Source organism: Poeciliopsis prolifica, unplaced genomic scaffold, assembly GCF_027474105.1.
Source record: "Poeciliopsis prolifica strain line A6 unplaced genomic scaffold, Auburn_PproV2 SCAFFOLD033, whole genome shotgun sequence".
Lineage (NCBI taxonomy): Eukaryota > Metazoa > Chordata > Actinopteri > Cyprinodontiformes > Poeciliidae > Poeciliopsis > Poeciliopsis prolifica.
The window spans coordinates 668038-693467 of record NW_026562408.1 but is presented as its reverse complement, the minus strand read 5'-3'; the positions used below and the strand labels follow the sequence as shown (position 1 = coordinate 693467).

Here is a 25430-nt window from a genome sequence, read left to right as displayed (position 1 = left end):
ATTTTTACCACATGCTTGTCGCAGGTTTCATACGTTTCTGCGACACAAACAAACCATCGTCTGCATTCGAGACGCATTAGTTCCTTTAAATCAATTTGACCTTCATCTAGTGAAACTGAGTCGGAATGGGACGTGAGTCCAGGCGAGTCTACACGTTTCTTGCCTAATTAATGTTTTAATCGTTGAATTGGCGGTTTTATGTAATATGCTAACATTAGCATGCTAGCTAAAGCGGATGTTGTTGCACGTTCTCTAGCTATCAAACTCTTGCTGCTTAATATTAGGCAAGTTATGATTGTCTTTGGAAGTGAAGCCGTTTGTCATGTTGCTCCTGCGCCAACAGACACTACAGGAAGCGCTCAGCGTCCCGCGGCCGGTCGGGCACCCGGTCCAAGAGTCGCTCCCCGGACAACAAGCGCTCAAAGAAAGAGGACCGAGACCGCAGCAGGCGGGACCGGTCCCGGAGCAGAGACCGCCGGAGGTCCCGGTCCAGAGACAGGAAAAGAGCCCGGTACGTTCCGGCCACAAAATCCACTTTAAGATTCATGTTTGTCACAAAACGTAAAGTTTATGTGACTTTCAGGTTCTGTATGCAGAATTTTGTTTTATTCGAGTTTATGTTGGTTTTATTTCTATATATTCAGTAATTCGTTACAGTTTGGTTAACTGAATATACTTCTGAGTACTTTATTCATTTTTCAAAGAATTTACTGCAGTTTAACTTTAAAAGTCAGTGTGATTTTTTAAAACGTTTGCTATATTTGAATCAAGTCTAATCTAATAGAGTTTCTTTAATAATCAAAGTTTAGGAAATAAAGAGTAGACATGTAGACCAAACAAATTACACAGTAAAATGTAAGTCATAAATGTAAGTAAAATGCACAAAAAGTTTACATCTGTGACCTCGGTTACCACCTTAGTTATGTGTGAAGAACCTTAAATCCTCTGGTGTTGTCTTTTTACCAGATCACACATAAGTTTGTAAAGAAAATGATCAGAGGCACTGATGCAAATTAACCACAGTTTATTTAATCACAATAATGCTAGGCATAAATAGTCAATTCATTTTTATTGTACAATATCAACCACTTTAAAATCCTAAATCTATGCTGGCCCTGGAAACCTTACCGCTGATGACCAGTTACTCTCATTAAATAAAATCAGACTGCTTGGGGGAGAAATAATAATTAAAAAAACAAATGTAACTGAATACACCTAGGTGTTCCCAAACAAAAACACACTCGCACAACAAAAGAAAAACTCCCGGTGAATAACACAAAACAAGAAACTCCCCTTCCACTAGTCTCCTCAATCTAGATAAAACAGCTTGGAACCAGGGACAGCACAGGTTATCTACAAGCGAGCCTGGAGGGCTGAACAATAAAAACTCCCAAAAGAATAAAAAGTTTAATCCATAAATAACCAAAACAAACTAAAACCGAAACAAACTAAAACCGAAACAGTAACAGGCCAACCTGCACACAACAGAGAATAAAATTAAACAGATATTTTAAATAACCACATAATAATGAACTGCCTTTACCTTCGCTAAAAGCTAGCAGAACTCTGTATATCCTCTCCAAGAGGAGGTTTCCTGCAATAAAATGGAGCCATCAGAAATAATTCTCAACCCAGCGCACACTTCATGTTAACCATACCTGCAGAGAAATCAGCCTGGACTCTCACCCTCTCAGCGATCTACCCGCTTTTAAATGTAAATACCGATTGCTTGCCTCCGTAATGAATCAGCTGCGCTAAAACAGCGTCTTCCTTATATGGGCAACCGGAAGAGTGCATAATGGACATAATGCCCCGGCTACACATCTATTTGAGTAATTATGCAGATAAACTGTAAATTAATGCTTAATTTTAAAAGTTGTGAAACTAGACTGTACAAAAATAAAAATGTATTTGTAAAACACGCCCCTTTCTTTTGAAGTTAAAAAGTGTCATATTGGATTATAAATGCAATCAAAACTTCAGACAAAATTTTTTTAATTATGAGTAAAATAGGAAGTCATAAATAACAGTTAAAAATGTTTTCAGTGCAATGAAAGTGAAATCATTTCACTTTTAATGACCGTGATAAAAAGTGAATATTTTTAAAATGCTGATAGTTTGCAGTATTATTAGACGGAGCTATTCCTCCTGACCTCTGCAAACTGAGGAGCAGAAAATCAACGACTTGTTGAATTCCACCTTTGATGGAAAGAAAATCTGTTTAAATTTACAGCAGTATGAGAGCAGCTGCCTTCATGTGGTATATTTTATTTCTTATCTGATTTCTCTGACCCTGTGACTGTGTCCGGTGACCAGGCGGTCCCGGAGCAGAGACCGCAGGAGGTCCAGAAGCCGGGAGAGGAAGAGATCGCGCAGCCGGAGTCGAACTCGCAGGTCCCGAACTGGCAGCCCGGCAAAGAGCAAGAAGTCAGATGAAAAGTGAGTTTTTAATTTTCTGGGACAGAAAAGCTCGCAGCGTTTCATTCCTCCAGGCTGCTGGAAACATTTCATCCCAACTGGTTTCCAGTCCTAGCAATTACTGATAAGAAATCAATCAATTAAAAGCTCAATAATGTTCATTCTGATGAAGATTCATTTTGCCTAGACAGACATTATAATCCATGTTATTTATGGTTTCTGTTTCATTCATTGTTTTTCATTATTATGTTTAATTTTGCATATTTAAAATAATTTCCTGTTCAGTATAAAACGTTTTACAATAAAGGTTTGAGATGGTGAACTTGCATTAATGTGCCATTATCATCATGTTCCAAAACAACAATATTATATTTATTTTACCTGTCAGTAAAATATTTTGATGCATCATGAGATAAATCAGAGATGCTCAAATCTGACTGTAGTTTGATTCTAATCCTCATTTTGGGTGGAAAACTTTACAACATTAGAGATTAAGGAACTTGCATAAAACCAATCTGTTGATGTGAATTTTTCACACTTCAATTTAGTAGATTACTTAATATCATATATTATTTTAAATATTAACTTACAAAGAGACTTGAAATGGTTCAATAAAGGAGAGAAAGAAAGCCATCAAAACTGCAGATGTGCCATAAATGTGATGAATTTTAAAGAAACTTGTGAAATTTGTCAAACTGCAATGTTGTTTTGTTTTCTTAGAGCCAAGAGCAAAGAAAAGGAAAAGGAGAGTGTCGAGCCAGTTTCCGAGAAGAAGAAGGTGAAAGAGGAGAAAGAAGATGAGAAGGTGGAGGACGTAAGTTCAAAAGTGTGTTTCCCAGATTTTATTGACCTCAGATGTTCCCCTCATGATGGCTGGAAAATCTGATCATTTCTTGTCTTTGCAGCAAGATTTTGACCAAAACAAACTGGAGGAAGAAATGAGGAAGAGGAAGGAGCGTGTGGAGAAATGGAGGGAGGAGCAGAGGAAGAAGGCCATTGAAACATTGGAGAGATAAAAAAAGAGCTGGAGGAAATGAAACAGGGCAAGAAATGGAGCCTGGAGGACGACGACGGTAAGGATAAAAAACCAGGAAATGTACCCAACGTGGGAATATTTATGGGAATATTCGACATCCCTTATGTTTTTAGTTGTTACTAAAAATAAAACCAATTTACTTGGAAGATGAAACTTTATATCTGACAAATATTTTTCACCTACAAGGTAACTTTTGTTTTAAAATGTCCACTGCCATGCCACACTTTTCAGATTTGAATTTGGAAATCAAAATTGAAACCAACGTCTCATTTTTTCTTCCACAGCAAAAATATGCATCGTTTTTCAGGACTGAATCCATTTTTGAAATAATTGTCAACTAATTTGGTCATCGATTAATCATTAACTAGAGAATACACTCAAAAAAATAAAACATTTTAAAAAACGGCCATTTGCAGAAAAACCAACGTATTCAGAGCAATAATTGATTCAAAACTGAACAATAAATATATAGATTTGCATTTAAGATAAAAAAAACAAATTTGAGCTTTGCCGGATCAGAAGGAAATATCTCATATTGATCTCCTTTTCATATCCAATCATTAATCAATCAAAATGTTTTCCTCATGAATCTTTGTTTTAAGTGCAGATTTTTCCTTCACTATAAGATCAAACTTTCACTAAAGGAAGGTTATGTTGTTAAACTTCAATGTTTTATTATTTAAAGTATTTGCATCAATTTGTTTCATTTCTGCGTCAGTTAATGTATTTATATTTATGAATAAAAACATTAAGTGGTTAAATTAAATCAGCAGAATATGGAATTTTTTTTATTTTTTTATATCAGATTATCAGTTTGTCATGCAGTGGAAGAAAATCCAGAAGTTTAACTTCGTTCCATGCTAAAAATACTCAAAGCATAAAATCTGTGTTTTTTATATCAGATGACGATGAGGAGGGTCCTGCTCTGATGGAAGGATGAAGATGAGGAAGACGGGGAGGGAAAGGGGGAGGGAAAGAGAAGGATGCAGAGGAAGTGAAGAAGGAGGAGGGCGAGGCTGAGAAGGAGGCGCCGATGGAGCAGCAGGTGGAGGAGGACGAGGTGGATCCTCTGGACGCCTACATGGAGGAGGTCAAACAGGAAGTGAAGAAGTTCAACATCGGACCCATGAAGGGAAACGATAGCGCTTCACTTTAAAGGAATTTAAAGGTTTTTTTTCCATGAGATATTGATTTGTTTTAATCAACAGAAAGGAGCAACGACGGTAACCAAAGTGGTGACGGTGGTGAAGACCAAGAAACAACCGATGACCCACAAGAAGAAGGGAGAGCTGATGGAGAACGACCAGGACGCCATGGAGGTGCGGCTCACTTCATCCATTAGTCTGATTCTTATCGTTTGGAGATTTAACGTTTGGAAAAATCTGGATTTTCATCACCAATACATTCATAATTAATTTTATTTGCTGTTATTTTGGATACTTAAAATGTTTCCAGTTTCAGAGTTAAATATGAGAGTTTTTGTTCTTCTATTATTATTTTGCCATTATTACCATTATATTAATTAAATGGTCTCAGAGCAACAATAATGGACCCAAAGCTTCTGTTTATTTGAACTGTGAAACACGGCATAATATGTTTCTGATGAGGAGATAAAGTCATAATTCAGGAATAGAGTTGTAGTAATATGGCAATAAAGCCGAAATATTGCAAGAATAAGTGTTTAAAAATGATTGATATTGATAAAATTATTATCAATATCAGAAACTTTGATGAGCAACGGCTGAGAAATAATCAACCTGAGGTGATCATATTAGATTTGAACTTTATTTAAAACAACTATTTTTCTCATAAGATGTTTTTTCTGCTAATATTATAATTATATTTTCATAATGAAACAAGCATTTTCATAGCTTAATCCTCCGTCAAGCAGCTCACAGAAGAGATGCTTGAAATAAAATCCGCTTCTTGAAAATATTCTGTCATTTGTAATTCCTTTTTTAGAAAGTAAAGCAAAAAAAAATCTCTTTAAACTATGAAAACCAGTTGGATTTAACTCTGAGCTGCTGGTGCCTGACATGCCATCTTCCTCTGTCAGTACTCGTCGGAGGAAGAGGAGGTGGACCTGCAGACGGCTCTGACGGGTTTTCAGACCAAGCAGAGGAAAGTTCTGGAGCCGGTCGACCACACAAAGATCCAGTACGAGCCGTACCGCAAGAACTTCTACGTGGAGGTTCCTGAGCTGGCCAAGATGAGCACAGAGGGTCGGTCCTTACGTCTGACTGCACAATCACACATTCCCAGTCACTGCTGGTGATTCCACTGGAAAAACTGTGTTGGTTAAAGGGAACTTCTACTCAAAATTCACATTTTGCACACTAACCAAATACAGAATAAGTTTAAAAAAACCATCCAGCTATTGTTCAGTAAGTTTTTTTGGGTGTGTGGAAAACGAGCCGTTTCAGAAACAAATCAGCTGGCACTGCCTGTTGCCTAGCGACCAAAGCAGAGCTTTGGTTTTCCTGTTGTATGTGCTGTACAATGGCTGCTGGTAAAGACAAGAGTTTAGCTGTGCAGGAGGCCCCTCTAATGCTTTTCAAACATGTGCAGTTGTATGATTGTGCATCTGTTGCAACCATTTTGTTGTGAATGTTGAGTTGGGGGCGTGGCCAGCAGCTTTGGATTTAAAGTGACAGAGACCCTTAAACAGCTCAGACTGAAATCTGATTATCTAATAAAGATGGAATGTAAAAATTGTTATGAACATGTTTTGAATGGAGCATAGAGCGATCCTAACCGGTTGCAGGAATCAGATTTGGTCACCTTCAGATGTTCAGAGTGACATTCCTACCAGATAGGCGACCAGTTGTCCTCCTGAAATGAACTCTGACCGTCTGCTTCCTGCCGTTTCCAGAAGTGAACACGTACAGGCTGGAGCTGGAAGGCATCATCGTCAAAGGCAAAGGCTGTCCCAAACCCATCAGGACCTGGGTGCAGTGCGGCGTGTCCATGAAGATCCTCAACTCCCTGAAGAAGTGAGAGCTAAGATTTATTCATTTTAATACTTTTTACCAAAAAATACAGAAATTAAAATGAGGGAAGTTAAAATAAAGTTATATTTTTATAATTCTCTACAAAACTACAAGCCCATCCTGTAAACGCTGTCTGAAGTCATTAAACCATACAGAACCTTTTCATGTTGATGTACACAAAATACCAGAAAACGGCTCATACATATGAATTTTAAATAAGAGGATTTTATTTGGTGACTTCTGAAGGCAAATGCTCATTTAGGGGCATTAAATTTAAGGGGGATGTCTTGGTTTTCAGATAATTACGCTTTTTAAGTCGTGTTTTGAATTTAGGGCTGAAATTACTGATCACTATTAATCATTAACTGCAGCAGACAGACTCACAAAAACACAACAAACAGAGCAGAAATTAAGACAAAACTACACAAAACATGCAGATAGGTTCATCAATTCCTAAAGTAATCATTATTTGCAGCCCTGATGGAATAATCTGAACTCCTTAACTGCCACAATAACAGATTATTCTGATAAATTGTCCCAGAAATTATTGCGATAAACAATAACACTGTTTTGATGCCGTTTTCCATTAATGTAATGGCCAAAATATTACTGTAATTATTAATGACCAATTGACACCGGAAAACATTTTAAATATTGAAAATAAATAAACAGAAGCAATAAAAATATGAAGTCTCTGTAAACAGAATCGTCCAAGTTGAGACCAAAACACCAGACTGGAAACTTTGTCCTCCAGGTTTTGGTAGGAAAAGAAAACAATAAATTATGCAAATGAAAATTATTGAGCTCGTTTTAATTTATTATGCGATTAATTAATTTATTTCGAACATGATAAAAGTATAAAATCTCTCACTTGAACAAGGAATACAAAAGACACATATTTTATTCCAGGATGATCTTAACATCCTAATGGATTTATTTCTTATCACAACAGCTGACGATGCAAAGCTAATTTTCTCAGGCTCCTGCGTTCAGCGACATTAATGCTGATTCATGTTTTGTTTTCTCGGTGAAACCAGGCAGGCGTACGAGAAGCCGACGCCGATCCAGGCCCAGGCCATCCCCGCCATCATGTCCGGCAGAGACCTGATCGGCATCGCCAAGACCGGCAGCGGGAAGACCATCGCCTTCCTGCTGCCCATGTTCCGCCACATCATGGACCAGCGCCCCCTGGAGGAGGGAGAGGGGCCCATCTGTAAGGCCCCATGTCAGACATAAATAAATGTTTTCTTGGCGCAGCCTGATGGCCGCCCCTTGTTTCCGTGGCAGCTGTAATCATGACTCCCACCAGAGAGCTGGCTCTGCAGATCACCAAGGAGTGTAAGAAGTTCTCCAAACCGCTGGGGCTGCGAGTGGTGTGTGTTTACGGAGGGACGGGAATCAGCGAACAGGTACAGAAACCAGGAGGCCCAGAGAGCATCAGGTCACCAGCAAACAGAAGGGACATGGAGGAAGAAACGGTTTACTGATTTAGGCTGAAATCTAATTCAGAACTTTAAATAATACGGATTAAATAAATGCAGAGTTGGGAAGTAACTAGTTACATTTACTTGAGGAACATTTTAGAAAAATGTACTTTTAGGAATGTTTTGCCATGCTGTACTTAAGTAATTTTATCATGAAGTATTTTAACTCTTGAGTTTAAATTTCTGGATTTTCTTCCCACCGAATGAAAATCAAACATGTTTTAACCAGAAACTGATCAGACACAAACCTGCAGTTTCTGTTCAAGTTTCATCAGATTTTAGTGAAAGAAAAAGATTTGGAAACATTTTGTTGCCTGACTTTGTTACTTTTTGTCACTTACATAATTATTATTGTGCTTCTTAAAATACCAAATTTTCCACTGAGCTTTTTATTTTGGTCCACCTGATAATTCAATTCTTAAACATTAAATGATAATTTGATCAGTTACTCAGTACTTGAATCAACTTTTTAACCAAATACATTTTTACTCTTATTTGATTAATTTAGCTGCTTTTTACTTTTACTTGAGTTGAATATGTTGAAGTTTTTCTACTCTTAGCTGAGTAATATTTTTGGTAACTATACCACCTATTTGTATAAGTAAAATAATCTTGTTTAATGAAAGTTTGGAGCCTTTAAAAGCATTTAAATCTCCTCAGTAGCGTTATTGGTCACCTTTATAAAACCTAAATGCATTTTAAATTGTACTTTGTCTGAAGTTTTATGTTGAATGTTTTTAAACGCTCTACACAGACTGAATTTGCCACTATTGAAAGTCAAATTGAAGCGGCCTCCTCTGATGCTGTTGGCTCGGACATGTATTGATTTCAGCTGGAGTTTGGTGCTGATTATGTTTGTCAGAAGGTGATTCTGTGAACGTTTTCCTGAGACTTTCTGCTGGTTCCAGATTGCGGAGCTGAAGCGCGGAGCAGAGATCATCGTTTGCACTCCAGGGAGGATGATTGACATGCTGGGCGCCAACAGCGGTGAGTTCAGCCCAATTCATCCTCCTGTTGATGTGATTTAGCATCGTTTTGGTTTTGGTCTCAGTTTTTATCCTCACCAGTGCCTTTTTTACTAAACTGTTGACATTATCTGACCGCTTTTGGGATCAGTCATTTCTACAAGACAGTGATGAGTTTCCTGAAGATCAGGGAGAGCACAGGTAGGTGGGATCCAGGTTGGGTCGTTCATGATGCCTCCTGTCAGGGACTTGGATTAGACCGTTCATGTAATTATTACCCAAAATAAACTTATTTCTGTTTTGATGGTCCAACAGCATGTTAAACTCTCTGGGAATAAATGTTAGCATGCTAAATGCCACATGTTGTTAGTATTTTGAATCGTAACACCAGGGTTTGTGTCTGGTTTCCACACATGCGAGGTAATCTGTAATTTGTTTCCCTTGTAGGTGATGGGCTCCATCTCTTGTTTTGTATCTTGAGGCAGTTTTCTGACATTTTCAGGTCCCTCATGTCCCTGAGATGGTACGCAAGACCAGAGACAAGCAGAGACAGAAATCTGAAATGCAGCCATAGGAGGAAAAATATATTTTGACATTTGAATACATTAAGTAACTTTAAGTAGCCTCATCCTGAAAGCGACTGTTTGCTAGGTTAGCTGGATGTTTCTAGAAAAAGGCAGGCTGCTTTTTCAGGAGCTGAATTCTCCTGATGGCTGATTGTTCTTCGTTTTGCTCCTCTTCCTTGGCGTCTAGGCCGGGTCACCAACCTGCGGAGGGTCACGTACGTGGTGCTGGACGAAGCAGACAGGATGTTTGACATGGGCTTTGAGCCACAGGTTGGTGTTTTTATCCCAACGCTAACAACAGCAGCAACGTCTCTGAGCGCTTTTAGATCACATCTTCCCCAAGACAAAAGTTCAATGATTTGTCCTCAGTGAAACAACAGTTAGCACACGGCGCTAGCATTAGCAGAAGCTACTGCTAGCAACGCAACGGCCAGGACGTCATGTCAGCGTTAACGTATCTAAAACAAAGTTTTAGCGTTACCTTCAGGTTTGCTATTTCTGTCCTTTCATTGAGGATTTTTTTGTTTTGTTTTCAAATCATTTTTATTGGGAGCAATTTTTCCACTGTATTTTTGTAAATACTTTTTTACTTCTAGGGAGAGAAAAATGAGAAAATGAGATCACACCATCAGTCTGAATCCTGAAGTCCTGAGTCGTCCTCTCAACCTTCATCCCACTGAAAGGATTACATAGTTTAAAGATCCTCATTTCTCTGCTGTTAAATATCTCCAACGTCAACTACATTTTATGGAACGTGTCAATGTTTGCCACAAGTTCTCTCTTGGATTTTGTTGTGGACTTTGACTAGGCCAAAGATGTCCAAACATGTTGAAAGTTCTAAACGGAAACAAAAGTCAAATTTTTATAAAACTTTTCTTGTCTGTTCTTTGAGTCTGTCTTGTGTTGCTGTATTTAGTTATTATTAGTTCTCTAAATCAATAAAATGCATATTTTGGTGCATTCAGATCTGATTTGATTTAAAAGTTGGACGAAGCAAAAAGAAAAAAGAAAAAATCAGTAAAAGAATCTGTCAGAGTTGAACTTCCAATTAAATGGGGAAATGTTTCCTTTCTTTATCGTCTTTTAAACATGTCCTCCTTTGTTCTGTTGCCTAAAGCTTAAATAAAATGTTTGCAATGATAAAATGCTAAAAGGTTTTAGGTTTGCCACCATGGATAATTGTGCTGCACCGTTGTTTAGATTTTCAGAAGGTAATGAGAGAAAATATTGAAACTAATTTCTCTTTCACTTTGTGGTCGTGCAGGTGATGCGTATCGTAGACAACGTGCGTCCCGACCGGCAGACGGTCATGTTCTCCGCCACCTTCCCCAGAGCCATGGAGGCGCTGGCCCGCAGGATCCTGGCCAAGCCCATCGAGGTGCAGGTCGGAGGTCGCAGTGTGGTCTGCTCAGATGTGGAGCAGCACGTGGTAAGCAATCCTGTTCTGAATTATTCTTCCTTCTGTCGACACTGCAAAAACATAAAACCTTACAAAGTCTTCTGCCTGGTTTCTAGTGCAAATACTTTACTACACTTCAAATAAGACAAAAGTAACTGAGCTGTAAGTAAGAGTAGAGCTACTTTAACATGTTTCTACTCAAGTAAAAGTAAAAAGAAGTCGTCCTAGAAATTACTCAGAAATAAAAACTGTCTGTTTTTGGTGAGTTTCTGGTTAAAACATGTTTAGTTTTCATTCAGAGGGAAGAAAATCCAGAAATTTTCCTCAAGAGCAGAAATACTTCATAATGAAGTCAAAGTAACATTTTTCCAAATTGTTCCTGAACTAAATGTAACAGAATACTTGTTACTACAAACTGTTTATAAGTAAGTTTAGGAGTTTATTTTAAGTCAATAATTCCTTAATATTTATTTAAAAAGTTCTAGTTGCACTGACTGTGTTTTAGAAAAACACATTTTTCTGATGTTATAAGTGAAAAACTGGAACTTTTTCATCAGAAATAATTTACTTAAACAAGTTCCTGTTTCTGACTGTTACCTTTACGTTGGTTCTGTCTTATTCCTGGCGAACTGGGATGTAGAAACTTGGACCAAACTTGGACTTGTTGAGATTGAATGTTTTTGCAGTGGAGCCACTCCAGCTAATAGTTGGATATATTTTTCATTTTCTCGCTCTGTGTCTTTGCTCTGTGTGCTGTCAGCTGGTGATTGATGAGGAGAAGAAGTTCCTGAAGCTGCTGGAGATCTTGGGTCACTACCAGGAGAAAGGATCCGTCATCATCTTTGTGGACAAACAGGAGCATGCAGACGGCCTGCTGAAGGACCTGATGAAGGCCTCCTACCCCTGCCTGTCTTTACATGGAGGTAAACGGCGGGAGATATCGTGTGCATCGTGTTTCGGTCGAATCCTTTGCCGGTGATCTTTGAGTTTCCGTGTGGTTGTTTTCCTCTGAGGCATCGACCAGTACGACCGAGACAGCATCATCAACGACTTTAAGACGGGAGTGTGTCGCCTGATGGTGGCCACCTCAGTGGCGGCCAGAGGCTTGGACGTCAAGCAGCTCATCCTGGTGGTCAACTACAGCTGCCCCAACCACTATGAGGACTACGTCCACAGGGCGGGGCGCACCGGCAGGGCGGGCAACAAGGTCCCACACCTTTACTCCTCAGACTGCTCTGTGCGCCAGTAAAGCTGCTGATGGGAGAAAAGACAAACTCTGAGGAGTCTGTCCATGTCGACGAATGGTTTACCAGATTAAATTAATGGCTAGTTACCTTCACTCAATAACATTTACTTCAGTAACTGTTTGAAAAATGTATTTTAGGAGTATTTTTACTACACTATACCCGAGTAATTTTATGATAAAGTATTTTATGCTGAGTAATTTCTTGGATGGCTACTTTTAATTTTTCTTGACTAAAAATATGTTGCATGGCAGAGCTGCGTCTGCATGGCGGAGCTGCGTCTGCATGGCGGAGCTGCGTCTGCATGGCAGAGCTGCGTCTGCATGGCGGAGCTGCGTCTGCATGTTCTGAAAAATATTAACTTTGTTATGGAAAGACGGTCAGTCAGTATATAAAACTAAGAAAAATGGCCTCTTATTAGTAAATTATGAGCCGATTGAGTTCAGCAAGCAGCAGATTAACTCATTATTTAGTATCTGGACGTCCAGCTAAATGCTAACTGACTTAGCATCAGTGTGTGGTTGGATAAACTGTAGGGGAGCTTTGTAGGTGTGATCAGAGGAAGAGTCATCTTCTTTTAATGGATTTTTCCTTCTCTTAATTGCTTCTTCTGTTTGCATTTCTAGAATTAACGACTATCTATTTCTGGTAGGGTTACGCTTACACCTTCATCACGGAGGACCAGGCTCGCTACGCCGGCGACATCCTGAAGGCCTTGGAGCTGTCCGGCTCCGCCGTTCCTCCAGAACTGGAGCAGCTGTGGGCTTCCTTCAAGGACCAGCAGAAGGCGGTGAGATAACTCTACATTTAAAAAATAATAAATTGTGTTTATATGGACTCTGAGCTCTAAATATTCCTGATCATGCAGGAGGGTAAGGTGATTAAGAGCAGCAGTGGCTTCTCAGGGAAAGGCTTTAAGTTCGATGAGACGGAGCACGCTCTGGCCAACGAGAGGAAGAAGCTGCAGAAAGCTGCACTGGGGCTGCAGGACTCAGACGATGAGGACGGCGCCTTGGATGTGAGGAACCATCTGAAAGTCAGGAAACCCTTCCAAGGACCTGTAACGTTTCCACCTCTCCTTCCCTCAGATCGAGGAGCAAATAGAAAGCATGTTCAACTCTAAGAAGCGGGTGAAGGATCTGTCTGCTCCTGGTGCGGCCGCCGGTCCCGCCGGCACCGTCACGGCTGCAGCGGCGGCCCCCGGGGGCCCGGCGGGCCTCATGGCCGGGTCCGCTGGAAACAACCAGAAGCTGGAGATGGCCAAAAGGCTGGCGTTGAAGATCAACGCGCAGAAGAACCTGGGCGCCGAGGCTCAGGTGAGTCGGGCCGACGGAGGCGATTCGGTCTGAGATCCAGGCAGGAAGAAACATTTTGAGGTTTTTTTTTTTGCTTCGGTCTCATTTTGATGTTTCAAGGTTTGAAAGTGGTCAAGATTCAAACTGCACAGTTTAGTAATAAAGTTCAGCCTGATCCTTGATGAAAAGCCTAAATTTGGAAATCGATAGTTTCAGCAGAAAGCAGATATTTTCGCACACTTTGTAAAAAGTCACATTTTGTTTCTCGCTGTATGAAGTTAAGTTAGAATGAACATTTTTTGTTTTAGGACAGTTAGAATTACAAAAATTATTTCTATTTGACAAAAGCCAGAAACATTTTTAGAGATTTTTTGTAATTTTCTTTGTATTTTGTGTTAAGTATTTAAGTAAAAAGTGCAATTTAGTAGAAGTACTGCGGAAAGTAATTTATTTTCAAAAGTTACTCCACTAAATGTAGCTGAGTAAATGTAACTAGTTACTTCCTAACTGGTTCTGTTTTCTGTACCTGCAGGACGTGATGCAGCAGGCCACCAACGCCATCCTGCGCGGTGACCCCATCATGACCCCGTCGGTGTCGGCCAAGACGATCGCGGAGCAGCTGGCGGAAAAGATCAACGCCAAGCTGAACTACACGCCGGTGGAGAAGCTGGAGGAGGAGCGGCAGGCGGCTGAACAGGCAGAAACCGTCAAGAGATACGAAGAGGAGCTGGAGATCAACGACTTCCCTCAGGTCTGTAACCTCACTTCACCTCCTTCTAAAAATTAAGATGATTATTTTACTTGTCTTGGGGTTATTCCTTCTCTCTGAATCGAATATGAAAAACACTTAGAACAGATTAGAGTATGAATTATTTGTATAAAGAACCAACAAAAACATTGGCTTTGTTCTTCTGACCGTCTCATTGTGTGGTTTTACAGAAAGTGTTGTTAGGCCTGTGGTAATGTTTTGTTGTGCAGACGGCCCGCTGGAAGGTCACGTCTAAAGAGGCTCTGCAGAGGATCGGTGAATACTCTGAGGCGGCCATCACCATCAGAGGAACGTATTTCCCTCCAGGCAAAGAGCCGAAGGAGGGAGAACGAAAAATCTATCTGGCTATTGAGAGTGAGAACATTTACTGCTTCCTACTTAGAAACTCGACACGGAATAAATCATCTGGTGATGTGTTGTTTTATCTCTGGATGGTACACACACACACACTCACGCACGCACACACACACACGCACGCACACACACACGCACACACACACACAGAGGCACACGCTTACCAAAATTATTACGTAAAGTTGCTGATCTGCTTTTTATTTCTCTTGTTTACACACCTGTTCAGTTTCTGATTTATAAAAGAGAAAAAATACAAAAAACTGATTGTTTTGATATCAATATCTGTATCGGTCCCAATATTATAAAAAATCTTTCTCAGGTATCGATTTGTGGATGATCCAAAGGGCAGGTCTACTGTCTGATTCTGCACGTTATTTATTCTACATTGTATTTATGACGGCACTTTCATTTGGAAGAAAGATTGTTGCAGCTTATTTTGTTTACAGATTACTTTAGTCAGTTTCTTTATTATCCATTCCCCAGTGGCTGTTATTCTAACTTCACTGACTGAACAAATTAAAGTTGTTTTTCCATGTTTGACCAGATGGTGAAACTATTTAAGTTCTCAAATAAATTTGTGATTCAGTTCATTTATATCCGTTTTTAAGGAAAAAGAAACGGCTGAAGTCAATCAGCGGTTTTTCTGTATCGGATCGGAATCGGCCGATACTAAACCTCAGATATCGGAAGTGAAGCAGTGAATCGGTGCATCCTGAGTTTGTCCTTTGGTGACTCTGTCACTTAAAGTTCACTTTAATTAAAGTCGTCTCTCCGTGTCTGAAATGTTGGGGAAAACCTTGCACAATGTTTGATAACTAAACGCTTTGCACTTTGGAAAACAAATGGCTGCACTTTTTAAAGTGATAAGCTCGTGTGGCTTTAAGGACTTTCTACGTCCTTGATTCTCAGAAAAGCTTTGGTTTTGAGGTTTTTCCTTGTAGTAACGTGTTTCTGTTCTGTTTTAGGTGCGAGTGAACTGGCTGTGCAGAAAGCCAAAACGGAGATTAGCGGCTAATAAAGGAAGAGCTCATCAGATTAGTATGTGTCGTTACAGATTAACTGTTTTTGGTTGAAAGTACATAAGAGACATTTGCTGTTTAAACTCTTTAAAATGTGTAATTGTTTCTTTTTTCCTTTAGCAAAATTCCTACCAGCCAACAAGCAAAGGGCGGTACAAGGTGTTGTAGAGGAAGCGGCGAGGATAATCCGATCTCACGTTTATCGCTGCACTTTCATCAAAGTGGATGATGAATATTTTAATCTGTGTTTTAATGTTTCATTGATTTAGTTTGTATTTCCCTGACTGTCCAGCTGTTTTTCTTAAGCTCATGTTCCACATTTAACATTAAAACAATACGTTTCTCCAATGATCTGGTTATTTTTAATAGAAAACAAATCAGATTTGTTAACAAATATAATGTTGATGCAAAGATAAAATATTTCTAGTTTTCTGTTTGCTGAGGAAATAAACGCGATGTACTCAGATATGGTTAATTATTTAGCAGCTCATGGTCTTTATATTATTGATGAGGTGGGATCCAGATGTGTCTGTGGCGACTGAGCCGACTCTTTCTGCCGGTTCGCTTTACTGAACAGCTTCCTTTTAATCCTATATCTGTTTAGTGTTGGAGTCATAATTAGATTTTACCCTCTCTGATTGGCTACCATGCAGCTAACTAACCAATGAAGCTAAACCACTCATCTTACTCCGCCCACTCACATTTAGTTGAGAAAAAATTATGGCACAAAATATGTATTTAAATAATTCAGGATGCTTTGAACATGGAGTGAATTCAGACTTAAAAATACAATTATTCATAAAACAAGAAATTTAATATACATTAATTAATGTATGCATATCAATTTTTATTTAAATCACAAATATAACTTGTGGCAGTTTTGGCCTTAGTGAGAAGATAATTCTGCACACCTGGATTTATTTACTTTTTACTATTAATGGCTCAAATTAGCAGAAATAAATGTTTGAGATATATTGACCTGTATGTAATAAATCAACAGTGCTGCAAAAATCATCTTAAATGTTTGATATCAGAAAAATTAGAAAATCTGACATAAAGAACCAGAATTCAGTTTTAAAATGATTCCCAGTGAAATTACTAATTGCTAATGTTACAACTTGTAGCCTACTTCATGTTGTCAGGCTGGTTGTATTTCTTGATTAATTGATTCAGCCACGCATTAATAAAAAAATCTGAATAATAATCACAGCTGAACGTCACCATGGTGATTGTTTACCTTCACAACTGAAATCATTTCAAAACCGTTTTTTAAATGTACTCTTTGTCTGACATTAAAACTTGTGTGGTCAGAAACATCTAAGAGTGAAATACATTTCAGATGTTATTCACATTTATTGAATGTTGGACGAAATTACAAACTTTGTGGAAGCTGAATCGCATTGGTGTGTGTGATGAGCCAAATGATGCGGATCTCTTGTAAAGGAACGGAATTCCCACCGTCACAGCGAGCGGCGTTAGAAAGCATTCCCGCTCAGCTACCGACGTTTTCTCGACAGCATTGTTGAAAATGAAGCAAAACTTTCCGCGTTCGGCCCGCGGCGCCGTGAATCGCTCCAGTTTTCTGCGTCCAAGCGGCTCCTGAAGCGGGAAGCCCGAAGAACCTCGGCCGCTGCTCGGCCGCGGTGCGCATGCTCAGACTGCGTTCTCCGTTCTTATTAATTTTTAATGGAAAATGGCTGCGTTTCTTATCCAAACCGCCGGAGCTCAGGAATAAAGGAACCGTTTCTTCGGCCTCGCCGCCGCTCGCGTCGAACCGGGTCTATGTGTTTGACTTCACACTGAGCCGAACCGAACCGAACCGAGCCGTGAGGTGGAAAAACAGCAGAGGGGGAAATGGAGCGACTCCCGCTTTGAAAGATCATTTTCTCCTTCACCTTCTGCGAACAATCGAGGTACAGTAACTCCAGAGCTTTAGGACGCTCTCCCCTGAATGCTGTCACTTTCCTCGCGATGCTGCCATGTTTTCCGCTGGACCGGGCCAGAACGGGCCAGAACCGGGCTGGAGGCGCCGAGCGGGTTTTGTGTCTGGACGCAAAGATGCGGAATCCATGTGCGCCTATTTCTGAGTGGATGAAAAACAGCGCAGATGGTGAATTTGGTAGAAAACTCTGCGACATTATGGATGAGATTTAATCCCAGTAGATAGTAAATGAAGATATTTAGACAGTAAATGTTAATTAACTTTATGTCTGTTAATTAATCTGCACTTTTCTGAGGTTCTGATGTTGGAGGAAAATTAGGTCACTGTTTTATTTAACAAGGAGATTTTAGGGGGACAACTATGGAGAACTAAAACTGACATAATTAAAAATGAATGCTGAAATGCATATTAAGTTTTTCCTTTTACACGTGTTCAACTAATCATCTGTTAGAAAAAAGTTTTATAATTAACAAGTCGGAGCTGAACTGTAGCTAAATTTTCTTTCCATATATATATATATATATACTTAAACATACCTTTCAAGAAAGAAATGTATAAATTTAAGGAAAAGGTAGAAGGTAACATTCATTTCATTTCTTGACAAAACACTTGTATAAGAAAAAGGAAGGACAAAATATATATACTTCTGCTTTTATTTGTTATTATGTCAGTTTTGGTCTTCCATAGGCCCTTCCACCATTCAAAGAAAATGTAAATTTGAACGCCACATACATTTAAGTTGTTCATTTCAATTAAAATATGCTTTCTTCATCGAAAATTCAAGTTATTTTTCAGATCATCCAAAAACTCTTAAACATTGTTGTGGATGGAGATACTGCAGCAGTAAGTGTTGCAGTGAATCTGAAGAATCCTCTGACTGAAGACTGTTGCTGTCAGACCAATAAACCTTCAATTTTGTAAAGAACATTTCCCACTGAAACAGGATGTTAATTATCCAAAATGAAACACAACCAAAACCATAAGGAAAGTTTGGTAACACTTTATTTGACAGGTTGTGAATAAGACTGTCATAACACCGTCAAACATGTCATAACACCGTCAAACATGTCATAACACCGCCATAAACATGTCATAACACCGCCATAAACATGTCATAACACCGTCAAACATGTCATAACACCGTCAAACATGTCATAACACCGTCAAACATGTCATAACACCGCCATAAACATGTCATAACACCGCCATAAACATGAGTAAGTCTTCATGACTTTTTATGACTGTTGTCATAAAGTGTCATTCAGTAAATCATGTCAGTTTTAATACAAAGTTAACTTAATTCAAAATATATTTGCTGACTACTTGAGATTAACCAAGAAATCACAATCTGACATAAATTTGTTATAAAAATATGACTGATGAAACTTAAAAAATGATGTAACTTTGTTATAAAAGCCAAAGTTTATGTCAGATCGTGATTTCTTGCTTAATGTCAATTTGTCATAACAAAGACATTTTGAAAAAAACCTTTGTATTAAAACTGCCATAATTTACCGAATGACACTTTATGACAACAGTTATAAGAATTTATGAAGACTTACTCATGTTTATGACGTGTTTATGACGGTGTTATGACATGTTTATGACGTGTTTATGACGGTGTTATGACAGTCATATTCACAACCCGTCAAATAAAGTGTTACCGAAAGTTTTGTCTCAAAATATATCAATAATCAGAATAGAAACTATTGATCTCATTTTAATTGAATGTGTGATTGATTGATTTCTAAACAGTTGAGTTGCTGGTTTTAGAGTGTAATGGCTGCTGCCCTAACATTTCAGATTTGTTTTTGCAAGAATTTCTTTCATTGTTTTAATTTGATTACTTTATTCTTTGTGGTTTGTTTTTTCACTAAAATGTAGAGATTTTACCGTCTAAGAACTTAAACCGTTATTTAGTTGGTTGACTAACATGAAAAATATAAAATTAATGTGAGGAAGTTTTTTCATTTTGCTTTTCTGCCAGAAAGTGAGATTATTTCTTTTACGTTAATCTATAAATTTCTCATTACATATTCTGAGTGATTTGAAAGTTTGTTGCAGTTTATTTTAACGTATTGTTTTAGTGGCTTTGTTTCTTTGTTTTTCTCCTAAATGCTCCGTCTGAACAGGTCAAAGTTGTTTTTACACATTTGACCGAACTGGTGGAGCTGTTGGTGGATTCAGGTTATCAAATCATTTCTAATTCAGTTAATTAAAAAAAGCAAACATGAAAACTTTTTTAATATTGTATATCAGTGCAGAAAATCAGATGTTTAATAACAGCTGGATTGTTTTGGGTTCTTTAAATAACAAGATGTCATCAGCATATAGACAACAATTTTCTAGTTTGCAGATTTTGCTGCATGATCAATTTTCCCAGAAGTTGTTCCCATTGACGATAAAATTGTTTTGGGACAATTTTCCAGTCAATAATGTTATTGGCATAATAAGATCAGATTATCAAATATAAGTAAACATTAAATTCGAATGAACATTTAACACTGGAACTGGAAGACATGTTAGGTATCCAAAAATAAATAAAAGTATAGAAACAAAAATTGAAATGAATAATGAAAACTCTGGAAACAAAATTGTCCTTCAAAAAAAGTTAAAAGTAAAACACCAAACTGATGTTTTAAAAATAAAACATCTATTTTTTTAGAAAGAGAAAAACAATCATTCAAATGAAAATTGATTTAGTTTTAGTTTATCATGAATTATTTTCCAGGCCGTCTCACTTTGCATGACTGAAGCCTTGGAGCCTTGAGTTCCTCTGCGTTTCCTCTGCAGTAACGACCCGATACTTGACCCCCAGCAAAGATGATGCGCCAGGTGACCACCAGCGACTTCTGCATGAGCGGCCGGCCGTCCTGCCTGGCGGAGGACGCTCACCACCCCGCCGCTCATTTCGACCTCTGCGCCTCGCAGCCCAGCAAGTTCTACCCGCCTCCGCCGCCGGCCTCCCTGCAGATGACGCTGGCGCCGATGGCCTTACCCGCCCAGAGCCACAAGCCGCTGGGGTGCCACAGACAGGACCTTCTGGGCGCTGACCCGCGCGCACCCGGAAAATTACCTGGCCTGAAAGGCTCGGAGCAAACGCCCGGCGAGGCGAAGAAAAAGACCAAAGGCGGCGGGAAGTCGGGCCGGCGCGGCCGGCCGCTGGGCACCACCAAGCTGGCCGGGTACAGAACCAGCACCGGGCGGCCCCTCGGCACCACAAGGCCGCGGGGTTCAAGACGAGCCCAGGGCGGCCCCTGGGCACCACGCGGGCCCGGGGTACAAGGTCAGCCCCGGGCGGCCCCCCGGCAGCATCAAGGGCCTGTCCCGCCTCAACAAAACTGGCTTACAGCAGCAGCTGCAGCGCAGCGGCGTTCCCCTACCCTCTGCCGCACAAAGACGTCCTCTGTGAACCTTCCTGCAAAGACAAGGCGGCCGCCGAGGACCGGCTCTGCACCGTCTCCACCTCACCCTGACCTGGCCGGGAATGCCGCTGCTTCCTGTTGGGGCTGGCTGCCATTTGGATTTGTGACACTTTTTAGAAAAAATTCTTGTTGTCTTGGTGTCATTTGTGTGTCTGCAGCTTGATAAACCACAGTTTGTTTCTAATGCTAATGCTAACGCTGGAGATCTCCAACAGATTCATGGAACAAGGACAGCAGGAGGTCGTGGCCTCAGAGCAGCAGCTCCACTGAAATATGTAGCATTTTAAAACCATTTAAAATGAAAATTAATTTCTCCATTAGCTGCACTTCAATTACAAATGTGCACAAAAACAAAATTTCACCATTGCGGAGTGTCTATTAAACAGGAAACACTATTAAATAAAATCACACTTGAATAAGTTTTTTCACTCATTAAGTCATTGAAAACCATCTTCCTCCAACCACTTCCTGTCTTCTTCTTCTTGGTCTCTGGCAGTAGGAACTTCCTGTTGTTGATCATATGACTCAGGATGAGAAAAAGAAAATGTGACGTTATTAGAGTTTTGTTCTTGTTCTCATCATGAAAAGGGCAAATATAATCATGTCATCACGTTTCCTTATGTTTATATTCTCTTCCAGACATTTTTAAATGTTAGTAAGACGTCCACATGGAAAATAAAAATTGAGATCATTTTTACAATTGATAAACTTTATGCTCACAAACAACAGCGTCTCTCTCCCAGCCATGATCTGCCTGGATGATCTCAGTTTTTTGTTGCTAAAGTTTTCACTTGATGCTTAAATACTTTTGAAGTTTTGTTTTTAAATCTGTTTATTAATTTTCTGAAATGTATTTATCCTGTAAGCTCATGTGAACGGAGAGTCTAAGCAGAAGAGGAGGAATGCTGCGGTTTGTCCCTGCACCCAAAAATTAATCTGTAAATCATTTTAAACTCCATAACTCAGATAAACTTGGTTTATTTGGACTCTACTGACCAGAACTAGAATATCTTATTGTTATTTGCATGTTTTTGTCTAACGGCTCCATCAGATAACAAATTCGGCTGTTTTCTGCATCAGAGAGTAAAAACATGATTAACCTTAAAGACTGAATTACTTTGAAACGTTTGTTAAAATGTCTAAAGATTCTTTCACTTTTCTGTCTGGGAACTTATTAATTACATATTGGCATTTTAACTTTTACAAGATAAACTGTTTGTTTTGTCAATGTGACACAAACTCCAGTTTTATATGTATTTGTCTTATTTTATTTTGTGTGTTTGTAGTTTCATCATAAGCCTTTACGCTTTTGAAATCAAATTTATGGCAAACTAATGTGTTTATGAAGCCCCATCCAGAAATACGGCCTAGTCCAAGTTTAGTGCAACTTCGTTAAGTTGCTCTTCTTGGAAACCATTTGAAATTGGTAAATTTGGTGCAATAATTTACTGTATGTATTCAAAGCTTTTTACTTTTCTGGTCTTTTAACTTGTGTGCATTTTATTAAATGTTTGGATTATCTGTGAACAAATATAGTGAAAAAGTCAGAAAACGTTTTTGAACTCTTCTTTACCAAAGAACGCAGCGTCTCAAAAGGTTGGATTCAGCATTAAATTGTTTCGTAAGATGTAAATATAAAACAGTCCAACATCAGAAACAGAACAAGGTGAAGTAAAACTTGTTGCATTTGATGCTAAAATGAATATCATCTGCTTTATGTCTGATTTTTCTATTGATCTGTTGTGAAAAATATCCTCAATGTCCAACGGTTTGTCTGTTTGACAGACACATTTAGGTTGAAATCATTTTTATGTCAGGATGGAAACAGGAATGCTAGTTTTGGTCTTTATTGTTAAACATATCAGCTGTCTTTATATTTACATTTTGTCCTTTTGTCTTAATCTTCAGGATAATTTTCTGAAGTCCTTCAGAAATGTCAAACTGAAAGATTTGTCCTGATTTTGTGAAAATGTTTAGAAATGTATCACTGTCCCTGTGAGGCTCATTTAATTCACCAAAACCAGAAACTGTTCACTCCGTCACAGCTAGCTAAGGAAGCTAGCATGAGTTTGGTTTATATTATTAAAAGTCAATATAATTTGTGGTGAAACAAACACAAAAATAATGTACACTTTCTATCTAGATGGTAGGGATTTTAAATCTGTGAAGTTGTATGTGGATAATGAACACAGATTTATGTTTCCTTTTTGTCACCAAACACTAAAAATCCAGTTTATTCATTTAAATCAGATTTTTTTCTTCCAACTGTCATGATAAAGGTATGAGCTAAATTATTCTGACTGTATTATTGTTAGACTTAAATGTTTTCATTTCACAGTGAAGCTAGTTTCTGCTGAACGTCAGATTCACACACCTGTTTCTCAAAACAAAAGAAATGCAAAATAGAAACGGCATTTCTATTTACCAAATAAAAGAGCTCATTTGAGAAAGAATCGTTAATGGTAATTAAACTAAAAATAATCTGTTGAATAATAAAACACTAAATATTTCTCTGCACTGTTTATCTGCTTTGTATTTCTGTGTATATTACCACAATTTCAATTTTCTGAAGATCTTGTTTATCGAAACTGAAATCAGATTTGTATTTTACTTTAACACTTGAATATCTAACCTCCATCAGATTAAAACAACAACTTCATTTCCACTTTCAGAGTTTGATTTTTAACTAAATTGTTAAAGGGGAATTTTAATATTTATACCTTTGTCATAAATATTGGCGGTTTTATATTAACTTTGCCTTTACCAGATTTTCTTAAAATAAGTCCATCCATACTGTAAAACTTACATATTTAATATTCTGGAATATTTTAATGTTTTTTCCAAACAATATTCTTTCTTTTTAAAATAATTTGTAACTTCACATTCTGCTAGTTAGCAGGAGGAGCTAGCATTAGCATGATTTTTTTTAGCGCTAACAATTAAATGTAAATTTTCTGTCTTTACTGTAGCAGAAGGTTTTTTATTAATGTAGAATTACCATTAATAATGCTCCATTAATAAGAGTTATCATGATTTATGTCGTTTTTGTGACAATCTGACTTTTAATCTGTTATTGTGAAATGCTAACAATAAAAGCTAACATTTATTTAGCTTCAAACTATGGAATAAATAATCCCAAGAAGCAGTTCCAGGTTTCTATAAAAACTGATGTATCTGGTAAAAATGAGAATGGAGTGAAAGTTTGGTCCATAAATTGTTTCTTAATTATCTTCTGGGATTTAGATATTTAACTGAAGCTGTTTTTTGTTAAAAAGACAAATGTTGATATGAATTTAGAAAAACTTTACCTCATCAAAGCACATTGTTAATATTATGCCTGAGATCTGCTGTTTGTTTGTAAGGAAAAAAACCTAAACAATTCTTGATTCTTATTATTTTAAGCAAGACATTGCAAACTAAGGATCCAAGTTATGAATAGTTTAATCTGTGTTACTGTTTTGTGTCTCACCGCCTGCAGCTTTATCTCACATTTGTGTTTTGGAGAAAATGTGAAGCCAGTTATTCCTGTGTGATTGGCAAAGCTTGTAAAGCTTTGTACAGATTCCCATACTCTTCCTGCATGATTGTTGTGAAATGTTGAAAAGCTGTGTAATAAATAACCAAAAAAACAAAACAAACTGAGTAATTTTTTTCCTTATTTTTATGATTGTTTTATTTTCCGACTGCAATGTTTGTTGTTCAGCGTCTGAAAATCCTTTATTTTTTTACAGTGTCTGTCAATATAATGACATTTATAGATGTTAACTCCTTTAGTAATATTTAAGTACTATGTAATGATATGATGGATTAACATCAATATCATTTCATCAACTATTAATGTAAAAAGTGAAATATAAAATAGTTTAGACAGCTTTATCCAACATTTACCTGATTTTACGTTCAGCTTTATTGTATATTTAAAACTTCATTCCTTCACAAGGAAACGTCGTATTCTTTTGCATCTAACAGAAAACAACAACTTCCACTATTCCATTTGAGATATTATTCAAGATTTTTCTATAAAGCTTTTATGAAATTTAGCCTTAGAAACAATGGATTTGCTACTTTTATGTTGAGGCTTGATAGAAATAAATGAAATAATTATGAAAGTAATTTAGAAGCAATGAAAGAAGAAAATGCTCTACTGACATAATCTGGAGGCTCCTGTTAGTTTTTATTTCCCCATAAGCAATAGAATATACTTTAGTTTGAATAAAAACATAAAAAAGATGTTGTACACAACAAAATATGCAATATCAGCAAACAGAGAATAATACAGAGGAATGAGGAGAGGGTACATAAATGTTACAGAAATAATAACTGCCAAAATTATCATTATTGACAATATTTAAGAATCTTTCAATCTACAAAGTTAAAATATAAAGTCAAAAAAGTAAACATTTATTTGGAAAGAGAAAGGTAAGATAAAATGTGCCTCTCCTTTAAAAATATGCAAAAATATTGTTTAGAATGTATTATCATTAATTCTTTACGTAAACAAAGGTTGCGTTACGCCGGAAGTTA

The 25430-nt window shown here is 38.0% G+C and overlaps 2 protein-coding genes across 2 annotated transcripts; both read left to right on the top strand.

Annotated features, from left to right (window-relative positions):
- The first annotated feature begins 18 nt into the window (after nt 1-18).
- Nucleotides 19-16021, top strand: LOC129373419 (probable ATP-dependent RNA helicase DDX46). The gene is given in 27 exon segments (XM_055051326.1): nt 19-142; nt 344-511; nt 2317-2439; nt 3139-3244; nt 3324-3414; nt 3417-3491; nt 4357-4387; nt 4389-4411; nt 4414-4596; nt 4661-4773; nt 5511-5676; nt 6327-6447; nt 7482-7657; nt 7732-7853; nt 8837-8915; nt 9647-9729; nt 10724-10888; nt 11619-11781; nt 11872-12065; nt 12755-12892; nt 12971-13120; nt 13191-13418; nt 13930-14148; nt 14376-14520; nt 15486-15524; nt 15527-15558; nt 15660-16021. Coding segments are annotated over 27 exon segments (3198 nt in total). The 5' UTR covers nt 19-125; the 3' UTR covers nt 15708-16021.
- Nucleotides 16022-17040: 1019 nt separating this feature from the next.
- Nucleotides 17041-23021, top strand: LOC129373364 (UPF0461 protein C5orf24 homolog). The gene is given in 5 exon segments (XM_055051243.1): nt 17041-17452; nt 20300-20698; nt 20701-20754; nt 20757-20833; nt 20835-23021. Coding segments are annotated over 4 exon segments (648 nt in total). The 5' UTR covers nt 17041-17452; nt 20300-20304; the 3' UTR covers nt 20958-23021.
- The last annotated feature ends 2409 nt before the right edge of the window (nt 23022-25430 follow it).